Source organism: Sander vitreus, chromosome 18, assembly GCF_031162955.1.
Source record: "Sander vitreus isolate 19-12246 chromosome 18, sanVit1, whole genome shotgun sequence".
In the NCBI taxonomy this organism is placed as follows: Eukaryota; Metazoa; Chordata; class Actinopteri; order Perciformes; family Percidae; genus Sander; species Sander vitreus.
Window position 1 is genome coordinate 7012119 of NC_135872.1, and position 12193 is coordinate 7024311.

Genomic DNA, 12193 nt, shown 5'->3' on the forward strand with positions numbered 1-12193 from the left:
CGTCACCAACGGATGCCGCTCAAATGCCTCTGGGCGCAATTGGATAGTCCTTCAACCAATCAGACCAACGATCCGGGTGATGTAGCAGCGACAGCGGCATCAACGGGTTGCTGCGCTTCGGTGGCCGTCATGTTGAACGTAAACAAAAAGCTGCTCGCCGTCGCTGCGCTATCGTCATCGTGTAAAGCCCGCCTCAACGGTTGTGATTGGTGCCTCGATTTGGAAAAATTGGAAATGGGCTTGAATGGGCTCTTGGCCAGACTGACTTGCAGAGCAAATCTCAAATTTGCCGGAAGTTCGTCAGGGTTTTCCCAGGCTAACCAGAATTGCAATGATTTGCTGATTTCAGTAATGGATGAGTTGATCGAAAATATTCTGCAACTATCTTGACAACTCGTCACTTTTCACGCAAAAATGTCAAACATTTACTGGTTTTAGCTTCTCAAACGTAAGAATTTGCTGCTTTTCTTTGTCGTATATGACAGTTTATTAAATATTTCTGGGTTTTTGGGATGTTGGTTAGACACATAAATTAACAATTTGAAGTAACAATTTTTCATTTTATTTTCTGACATTTTAAGGACAAAACAATTGGTTGATTAATCAGGACATTAATCAATAATGAAAATAATCACTGGTTGCAGCCATAAACACTTGATAGCTGGTGGTAGTAACGAGCGCCTGCAGGAGGTGGAAAAGAAGAGGAGCGCTAGCAAGGAACAAGGAAACACAAGATGCATTTTGATGACAAACCCTGTATGTAAACTGTTTTGGTTCAAAAGTAAGGGTGCCTTTATGTTTGTAATCGTTCACCATTGATCAGATCTTGTTACAGAACTTTTCAGAGATTATGTGTACAGTTAAGAGTCTGCACAACGTGTGACTTGCTAAATTCAATCAGCACAAAGTGAGGTTACGGCAGTTTTTTTTCTAAAGGGAGAAAAAAATACACCCTTTAATATATACAGTACACTATACCCTCAGTACTCAGTATTTATTTTCTTGGTTGTAACTTTAGACATTAGGTGAAAAGATGCCAGATTCTTTTTAAATCCCAAAATTGGAAAAAGATTTGCAGAGTTTACCAGGTTTCTTTCAGACAGCAGAGAGATGGGATGTTGATGGGTGTGTTAACAGCTGGCTGCAATTCAACTGACAGAGCAAACACACACACACACACACACACACACACACACACACACACAGGCAGAAACCTGGAACTGGTTAACCTCACTCTCTCTGTCACTGATTTCACCTCGTTCTCTCTCTCTGTCCAAATATACGTATATTCAAGGCTCAGCTGTGATGGATCTTAACAAACTGACACCCGAATAATAACAAAACAGCTTTTTTGTTTGTGTCCATCAAACACAGACTAAAACAGAACAATTTGAAAAAAAGGAAATAGGAAACTGCAGTCGCACATGCTCAATTGATCTATCAGCCTTTCTCTCTTCCTCTCACACACTCTTGCTTTTCTTCACGCACTCGTACATCCCTGTGTGTTTCAGCCAGCACAGTCTGTCAATCAACATTAATGACTTTCTCTTTCTCTCATGACCCCACACACGCACGCACGCACGCACGCACGCACGCACGCACGCACACACACACACACACACACACACACACACACACACACACACACACACACACACACACACATCCTGTCTCTCTCAGTCATTCTGTCTTTCACTTTTACGTTTTCCTCATACACACTTTCTTGCATCTACAGACATTTACTCACACACACACTACCTCACTAGGTTACTGCATAGAAGCACAGTATTTTCTCTGGTGTGTTGTTGTGTATTCTCAACACAGATATTTTACATGTGCATGAATGTGATCAAATCTTTTTTTACTCTTCTTATGATCCTAGAATAATGTAACTAATAATAAGTGATCATTTTGCAGAACAAGCTGTTAACACAACACTGACATTATCACATTTTCAGTTATGGTGAACTTGATAGTAAACAGTTGCTCATTAACACATCCAACATTATCATTCATTTCAATTCGTGTTTCTGGCCACCTGGTGAATGTAAATCCAGTAATTCACTCTCTTTTAGCTCTGTTTTTGGTCTCCACCAACTCCTGAGGGAAATATCTGGCTCTTACTTTGCCACTGTCTGTTTGGTGCTGAGCAGGTAAGTTAGTGTACAGTGGGTTTCTTTGCTGAAAACAGCAGCCTGCTGCTGCCGAAAACTATGTTGATGAGTATTTCAAACATTTCTTTTCACAGTTTCACAGTTTAAGCCGAATCCTGGATTCAGTTGCATCCCTATAAATAAGGGATGAGCTGAATCCAAGATTCAGCCGAATATTGGGCTTTTTGACGAGGTTCGGTTTCTGCCAAACCTAAGAATTTTTTTTCCACCGAACCCTGCGCTTGCACTACGCTGGTCGACGTAATGACGCCACCGTTGATTACGGGAAGGTGTTTACATAGGTGGACCATTCAATGCAGTAGGCTGTGAGAAAGTGAAAATGGAACTCGTGAGCAGAAAAAGTGTTGTTTGGCAGGACTTTCAGTCCAAAGAAGGCAATTCAAGTCGAGCTACAAGTTCAATTTGCAATGCCAATTTGTCTCGTTTTGGCAAGGACCCTCAACAATATCGCTGCTGTTAAAACATTTGCGTATGAAACATCCGAAAGAATATGAGTTGTGCATGAAGGAATCTACAGACAGCAGCCAAAATGCAGCAACTTCAGGTACGGCAAAGGAAGGACAGTCGCAGCTAAAAACTTGTGTTAACCAGACGACCATTAGTAGCCTACTTTTATATATATATGTATATATATATATATATATATATATATATATATATATATGTATATGTATATATATGTATATATGTATACGTATATGTATATATATGTTTATATGTATACGTATATATATATATATATATATATATGTATATATATATATATATATATATATATATATATATATATATATATACGTATATATATATATATATATATATTGGATATTGATTGGATCTTGAGATCTGGTAAACATAGGTCTATGGTAATGGTCAAAATAGTTTTTCCAACTTGTAATCCTGGCATAATGATGCCTATTCTTTTTTTTTACAGTTAAAAAAAAATAAAATGAAAAATACATGGCTGTGGATGTTGTTTACTTCATTTATGTGTTTACTGTGTTAATGGACTGAGGATGGGAGTAGGATTCGGCAGAATCTTAACCAGTGGATTCGGTATTCGGTCGAACCCCAAAAATCTGGATTCGGTGCATCCCTATTTATTTATTTATTTAAATGTTGTTTCAAAGCTTTTTCTACAGGTATGTAATTCTGCTGGCGAGTACTAAATCCCCAAATAACCCAAATTTATTATTATTTTTTTCCCAAAACTCATTATTAAGATATCAGTTATCAGAGTCACACAAATATCAGAAACATTACTAAGCATATGACCTTGTTGGCCTCAATGGTAGCTACGGCCTTCAGACAGGACTGTTCAACAATGTTAAAGTGCTGAAATGTACCACTCGTGCACTCAAGGGCAATGCATGTCAAAATCAACCAAAGTTCCTTCAACAACAACAAAAAAATGGTGCACGACAGGGCTCTGCAGCCACTGAAAGGCAAAGTCCCATTTTCACTTCCAATGTCACTTCACTGTGTCGAGTGTTGAGTAAATGTCACTGCCACCAAACAACTGTCAATATGAAAGGGGAAGTGCACTTGAACTAAAGACGATGACAATAATTGAATGAAGAAATATATTATTTCACTGTGCAGGGTTTCTGCAGGCTTGACCAAGTTAAATTTAAGGTTTTTTTGATACAGCAAAGAATGCAATTTAATACTTGTTTCACAATCAAACTATCCAAAGTATGATGGAAAACCAGTATGGCCAAGAATTATATCACAGTTTTTCCAGTGCTTCTCAACAGTATATTACAATAATTCCCAATGATACAATGAATTTAAAAAACCCGACCTGGACCCAGATAAGAAGTGTAAAAGTGATGGATGGATTAACCAAGTTCATTTGAGTTTTTGCTAAAACTGACAATTGCCTAATTATGAGCTGATGAGCTTCCTAGCTAAAGTAGCTAACAATAGTGACAGTGTTTGCTTGACTTCAATCTTTCTAAGACCTGCAGATACACTGACTGGGTTTTATACCTCTTGGAAAGCTTAGTTCATTCAGCCAACTCACCTGGAATAGATTATATGTGAATTTACAGAATGAATGCTTCCCGACAAGAAAACACAGAGTTTAGGAGGTAGTGGGGAGCTACAATACTAACTTACCCCCTAAGGGAAGGTTGACTCAGAGCCTATAGGTGGATGCTGGGGTGGAGGTGGAGCTTTTGAAATGCTATATGAACAGCAGCGGTGGCAGCAATGACAGCATGGCTTTAAACTGAGCAGTGTGTGGCAACAATGTATATGTATCAGCTGATATTTTCACTTTGCATCAATGATATTGTATCTTTGATCATTGAATCGATATATCGATCCAGATCGATATATCATTACACCCCTATTAACTAGCTTGCAGAATTCACTTCAGTTTTTAAATAGCACAAATAATCTTCAGTAGTTAATATTTATGACTGCTCTCTCATTTTATTAGAGTAAAATGAACATTGAACAAAAGGACAGCATATATATATATATATATATATATAGAGAGTGCCCTGACACATGAAATTGAACTGCTAATCATAAAAATGTTTAGCGATATCACCCAACACAAAGCAGTGCACTTCTATTGGGAATGTTGATTTTCCCCTTACTTGACTACTCAGTACTACACAGAGCAAACAAACAGCTTCTACTGTATTTTGGTTGCTTTACAATACAAAGCACCCATCTACAGATCCACTTCAAAAGCTAGATACAGTATGTCAGCCAATTAGACTTTTACAGCATATACTGTAGGACACAGATATTCAAAAATTAAATTGTAATCCGTAGTTTACGTAAAGAATTATGATCTTTCAATCCAGCCCAGTTTATTCTGATTGAGGTGTGTACTTGAAGCATTTTATGCTGATTGGGCTCCAAAGAAAATAAAAGCCTCCATGCGACTGTAGCTATAAATTCACACAGACAGAGACCTGTTTCTCTCCCACCTCCATCTTCCAGCGGCTGAGCCATTCTTCTCTCTGTCTCCTGCTGATGTAGTATGGATCTCCAGCCTGGAAAGTCACTCTGGGGACTGGCCTCCTCCGCAGCCTGCCAGTCTCACCCTGCACACACAGACACACACAGACACACACACACACACACACACACACACACACACACACACACACACACACACACACAAAAGAATGTTATATACTTTCTCTTAAATCTGCTTGTACTATGAGAGAAGGTTTTTCTTCATTTTTGATTTAAAAAAAACCCATCCGAAGTAGGGTTGCAACTGGTTTCTCACCTCTCTGGGGGAGTCGCAGTTTCTGTCATCTGGCTCGTCTGCAGGAGAAGAAAAGTTACAGGAAATGGCCCATTTGTACAGATTTAACAAGAGGTTTAATGAGGAGGTAAAGTCATGGTTTTCATCACTTTGCCCCGGCATCCATATTCAAAGTCGAAATGCCCTCAAACACTGCAATCTGGAAGTTATTTGACTATTAAAATTTCATGTAAACTGACAAGTTCTCTTGAAGACATTATTATTATTTATTTTTTTATAAATTAGACATCTTTAAAGCATCTAAAATGTCAGTAAGTTAGCTGTTGTGACCTTAAATAAAAGGTTTCTGTAATTATATTTTATTATATATATTTTTGTAAATCAATTTTAATTAATGTATATTTAGGCAAAGTCATATTATATTAATAATTACAGTATATGACTTTGTATTAAATCTATACCCTTATTCTTCTCGGTTTGCTCTAGTTTCCGACGCCCACGCTTCTTGCGAGGGGAGGGGGAGGGCTCCGGCTCCTCAGGCGGGGTTGGAGGGGCGTTTGCACAGGGATCAGAGGTCGCCATCTCCTGGGAAACAGACGGAGCACAGTCTAGGTCTGAGAAAACTGCTGCTGGCCCTCGTCTGGACTCATCAAAGGACTCCACAAACATAATAACCATACACACACACACATACACAATAAACTCATGCATACACACACACAATCAAAGAGCTACTGCAATACAAGCACATACCTATTAGTCTGCCCTTGTTAGTACAGTGCAGAGCAGGTACGTCCAGCAGTGTGTGTCTGTATAGAATCAGTATAATAAACACCCCAAGCTCCAATTAACACGCACACAAACACACGCACACACACATATGAGATGAGATGGGGATTGCTATTGATGTCGTTAACAGTCCTAATGACTAATGAGCACATGTGGGAAAAATTATTTGTGCTGAATGATGCTAAAATTACATATAATGTAAAATAACTCTAAAAAAACAAACAAATGTATTGTAATTATACTGCAAAATATTGAGATGACAGTACTCAGCTTGTTTAAGTATGCACTCAAACAATCTTCTGTGTATACTCCTATCTCTAATTCAATGGTTTATCCATTAGCTCACAAGCTTTAATGATGCGAAACTCTGATTATGTTTCCGCTCTGAAAGGCCAGCAGGATTTTTTATGTGTGTGTCGCTGACAGGCCAACATTTTATAGATGGGTAGTTAATAACTGGAGAGCAGGGGTGAATGTCAAGCTCAAAGGCTGTGCTAATGCTAGCTAGCGCTAACAAGCCCACAAAGGCTATAATGAGCAAGTGAGAAGGCCCGTTAAAAGGCAGAGAACACAAAAGGTGACTGAAAGGGCCTTGGGACAAACATAATAACACCAGCACACACTTCTAACACTGGGTACTTAAACAAGAACAAGGCTTTGATACACAGGTGGATTTTTTTTGTGCCCAAAACATCCCACCTACAAACAAAAATGTATATTTTGCTTTAATGTGTGCTTGACCTTTTGTAAAATAATTAGAAATAGCTATGAGCATGCAATAGGCCATTTATTTGGCACTGGATCAACCAAGTTCTGAAAGTTAATGCAGGATCAAGCTCTAAAAGGCAGCAGGGTTTTTAATGTATCCAATCTCCATACAGATGAGCTCTTCAGCTCTAATTTCATTTTTGTGTTTTAACTAACAATACTGCACTTTATTACAGAGCTGGCAGCAGATATTGCTTTGATAATTCAAATATGCTTTACATAAAAACAAGATTACAACTAAATCTCTGTCAACTCTCATTAAAAGTGTGTTTTAACTGTGTGAACATGTTTAAATGTTCAAATTATTAGCAGAGAAGCTGCATGTGTTCACTTGAAGTTGGGACAACACATTGAGAAATGAACTGCTGAAACAAATGTGAAATGACTTAACTGGAAAGATACAAAAGATATTTCCGTTTATAGCATGTCATCCATTAATCTCAATAAATTGCAGGAAACATAAAATACACAACACATTCAAACTAAATAAATCAAAACAGTCAACTAAATTCAACCACTTAAGTCAAGTTGTTGAAATCAGTGTAAAACTTGCTATGTAAAAATCAACCAGCAGCTTTGAAAAATATTAATTGTTGACACCTAATTGCTGCAATAAATTAGCTCACATGAATTTTAAAATGGTGCGCATAAAACAATCAAACATAATGGTATGATTTAACCAAGATGGAAGTTTCTTTAACATTAAATTAAAATGAGTGCACCAGTACCAGTGTCTATCTTGTGCACATGCAATACCATCGTGTGCCCTTGATGTGACAAATGGTCTTAACATGTATTGTTTTAACCCCAAAATGAAATTAAAGCTGCATTAAGCAATGTTTTACCATTACATTATGAGGCAAAAAGACTGACACTTTATCAGCTCCTACAGCTAACTTTTAAGCAAACAACTGACTACTTACACATTCAGCAGAAACAGAGGAATCTGGACTTGCAGTCATCTTTTTGGCCACATGTTGAATGTAAATTCAATTCAGCTCCTGAGAAAAATATCTGGATGTCTTTGGATTGCTATATGTTCGACGTTCTTCAGCCACTTCGCCTCTCCCGCCATTTTGCGCTAAACAGGAAGTGTACAACTGGCTTGTTTGAGCTGGTTGTACACTTCCTTTTGTGAGAGCAGGTGCATTTGTTGGGTTTCATTTGGGCCGGTGAAGCAAAACTATGACCTGGATGCGGCTGCAGGCGGCAAACTACAGTGTTGATTCACATTACAGAGTCCTTTGATTTAGTGTGACTATAAAAGATATTGCTTAATGCAGCTTCAAAGTTGTAGTAAGAGAATTTGACACATCAAACTGTAAGACATTTTCAGGTGCAGACTGCATTTGACAGTAGACGTAATTAAGAGTTAAACTCGCACACATACACAGACAGTACCTCCTGCATGCACACTGGTGGGTTATGTTGTCTTTCATCTTTTCAAACAACTCAAGCACTTCCTCTTTTCTCAGCATCTATCTTGATCTTGAATGACAGACAGTGTGGAAAGTACCTGACTCTACTGACTCAAACCTAAGCTGTGCGCACAGTATAGCAGTCCAACCAAGGGCAGTTTTTAGGTTGAATGAAAACTTTGATGATACCCTAGGGGAGGTTGAAGAGGGAACAGGTTGTAGCAAACAATAAAACAATACTGCACCAAAAATAATCAAATAAGCAGTCACTTTGACCTAATAGAGCAAATAAATTCATGATAGGCCAAAATGTATTATAGCTGTTTGGGGGTAACACATATGTTTGTTTTTTATTAGTTATTATTAGTAGTTCACAGCACAGTAGCCATGAATCTTGTCCAGATTACGTTTTGGACGTGACCTGCTGTCTATACTGAACATATTTTAGCTAGAACCGTGACCTGCTTTACATCAATGTCAGTCACACAAAAAAAACAGCCTCTAGAGGACTGTTAACTTCTGCATCATTTTATTGGGCTCTTCACCTTCAGGCTCAAAACTTCTTATCTGTTTTGAATTATATTTCCTTTGCTTGCTTCAGTTATTCTAGCTAACACTTGTATTACTAGGGATAGCTGCTGTGGCCATGTTGGCCAAAGTAGCTACTCCTATTTGCTAGATCATAGGCTAGAGCTTTTAAGCTATCTAATATTAAAGGTCCCATGGCATGAAAATTTCACTTTATGAGGTTTTTTAACATTAATATGAGTTCCCCTAGCCTGCCTATGGTCCCCCAGTGGCTAGAAATGGCGATAGATGTAAACCCTGTGTATCCTGCTCCACCTTTGAGAAAATGAAAGCTCAGATGGGCCGATCTGGAATCTTCCCTATATGTCGTCATAAGGGGAAAGGTTACCTCCCCTTTATCTGCTTTGCCCGCCCAGAGAATCTGGCCTGCCCATGAGAAAGAGAGAGACACATGGCTTGCAAATGAGCGAAGCATGGCAGTTGGTCAAGGCCACACCCCCACCCTCCACCTTGCCCCCCCCTCTCCTCATCAACAGCATTTAAAGCTACAGACACAGAAATGGCACACACTAAGGAAAGCTCATTGTGGGACTGGCTTGTAGTGGCTATAATTCTGCACCAAGGCTGAATTTTGGGAAAGAGACTTCAGATACAGTATTAGGGGACCACTAAGGTCTATATAAAAGAGACTTCAGATACAGTATTAGGGGACCACTAAGGTCTATATAAAAGAGACTTCAGATACAGTATTAGGGGGACCACTAAGGTCTATATAAAAGAGACTTCAGATACAGTATTAGGGGACCACTAAGGCCTATATAAAAGAGACTTCAGATACAGTATTAGGGGACCACTAAGGCCTATATAAAAGAGACTTCAGATACAGTATTAGGGGACCACTAAGGCCTATATAAAAGAGACTTCAGATACAGTATTAGGGGACCACTAAGGCCTATATAAAAGAGCCTTCAGATACAGTATTAGGGGACCACTAAGGCCTATATAAAAGCATCCAAAAGCAGCATGTCATAAGACCTTTAAAGTTATTTCTCAAAAGCAAATAAAGATAAAGCCGACAACCTTACTTAAACAGTACAACAAGATCCTTAAGCATATACAGTACCTAAAGATTTCTATCTCTAAATATAATTTTTTCACCATTTCCTTGTTTTGTCTACAGAGGTTTGATTATCTTCATCTTCTTTTAAGAGTAAAAAAGGGAAGGGGGACAGGTGTCGCAAATTTATGCACTCACCTCATCTCATCTCAACTCAACTCCACTCCACCAGTTCATTAGGTACACCTAGTTAAAACTAATGCAGACTCAAGTTGCCTACACATGATAAAACCGCTCTGCGCTTTCTGTGCCTTTGTTTTGTTATGGGGAAAGCGGTGGAGACAACTCGGAGGAAGAGTTACCCTTGGCGTTGTGCACCACTTGAAATTGCTGCCGTGCGCTGTGCTCAAAGTTTAAATTATTTAAACTTTGACATTGTTGCCGCTGACCTTTCCAGGCGCAACCAATTCCAGATGAAATGATGACGTATACCTGCTTTGCACCGTACCTCGCGGTTTCGACACGGATCACGTGTAGCCGGTTGAATACAACACTGCAATAAATCCTACAGTACCTTCATAAAGGTTATATATATATATGTATATATATATATATATATATATATATTAGTTCAGTTTTTGTTGAAACTGTTTTAAAGAGATGTTGATTCAACAGTATGGTAATTTTGGAGGCTGCAGTTTGTGGTGCTGTTGAATTGTCTAGTGTTTTACTGGCAGCTGTATCTTTGGGGCTGAAACTAACCATTATTTTAATTATTGATTATGTTCTCAATTAATAGTTTTGTCTTTAAAATATAATGTCTTCAATAATAATAATAACTTCCCACAGCCCAAGGTAGCTGTGTGAAGAAAAAAAAGAACAAAACAAAGAAATATATATTTATATTTTTTTAAACACCATATACAGTATTTGGGAATTGCTGGTTGAGTAGCTATATATTATTTACATGGCAATAAACATATAAATGAGGAATAAGTATAAGTAGGAAATGTTTGACTTATGCATCAACTGGAAACAATCACAATGACTCTCATTAGTCAGCTTTCACAGACAACATGCTTTCTTACAAACAGCACTGTCAACTACTTTTGAGTGCACCTGCCTTAAATTAAAGCACTAATTAAGTGTCCAATTAGGACCTGGGAGCTGCAATAAACAGATTTTAATGTCTGCTGACACACTCAGACACTCAATTTAGCAACCAACATGTTTTACTACATTTATAGTAGATTTCATTTTCATTAAAAGACTGAATTACTGTGATGATTTAATTCAATGTTTTTACATTGTTTGTAGTACCTGAGTTTACATCATTTGTTGGAAACCGTGTGGTTTGTAACACCAGAGGACATTTTGATTAATACAGAACTTCAACACGAGCTTGGTTACTTGCAGCGTTGGCCCAAGAAGGTTAGATTTTTATGTACGACCTGGAAGTCATGACACTTTTTGTGGAACTCTGCAAACACAACCACAATTTCCAGCATGTCTCTGTGACCTTTGTGGTTTGGGGCGACAAAACGGAAAACACCAAAAGAAACCAGCCTAAGCTGCATAAATGCCAAGATCAAATCGAAAGCTCTGGCTATCAAGTCACGCCTCAGATCTTGGGTTTCACATTACAGTTACAATAATTATAGTTTAGCTTTAGTCTGGATATAATCTAGCTTTTAGGGTAAAAAGTGTCATTATTTATATCAGTTGACATCACAACTGACTATGGTTGGGGATTTCATGTAAAAGCATTACATAAATGTTTGGAAATATCTCTTTAGTCCTACTGTACTTTAAACTATTCTGAAATGTTTAAACAAAAGCCACAAGCGCAACACACACACACACACACACACACACACACACACACACACACACACATATATGCAAAAACAAAAAAACAGCTGCTCCACACATGGTTCTGGTGGCAACAAAAAAAGAAAGAGCGAGGGAGGAAGGAAAGAAGAAAGAGGAAGTGACCGACACCTTACTTACAGTCTTGTGAGTGAGCAAAAAAAAAAACTAAACAGCTGCCAGAAAACATAAGAAGCAAAGAGCGTGAAAGGAAAAAGGATGTTAGCTTGAATTAGTTAAGGACCATGAAGCTAATCCACTTATCCATGAAAGTATCATCATTACTGTAGTGATATGTGCCTATACATGTAGCAAGTAGCCTATTTTGTGGAAATGTGTGTGTGTGTGTGTGTGT

At 38.2% G+C, this 12193-nt stretch overlaps 1 protein-coding gene across 11 annotated transcripts in view; it reads right to left on the reverse strand.

Moving 5' to 3' along the window:
• dnmt3aa (DNA (cytosine-5-)-methyltransferase 3 alpha a) overlaps positions 1–12193 on the reverse strand; it is a 57295-nt gene that overhangs the window by 31923 nt on the left and 13179 nt on the right. For 6 of the 11 annotated variants that reach the window (XM_078274231.1, XM_078274228.1, XM_078274227.1 and 3 more), the window contains exons 4-6: positions 5871–5994; positions 5431–5468; positions 5108–5239 (exon numbers count right to left, since the gene is read on the reverse strand). The exons of 2 other annotated variants lie outside the window; for them this stretch is intronic. In XM_078274231.1, the coding sequence (XP_078130357.1) occupies positions 5108–5239; positions 5431–5468; positions 5871–5994 (294 nt within the window). Of the gene's footprint in view, positions 1–5107; positions 5240–5430; positions 5469–5870; positions 5995–6162; positions 6219–7889; positions 8065–12193 lie in introns of those variants that run through there. 3 more of the 11 variants (XM_078274232.1, XM_078274229.1, XM_078274226.1) reach the window with 3 other exon arrangements.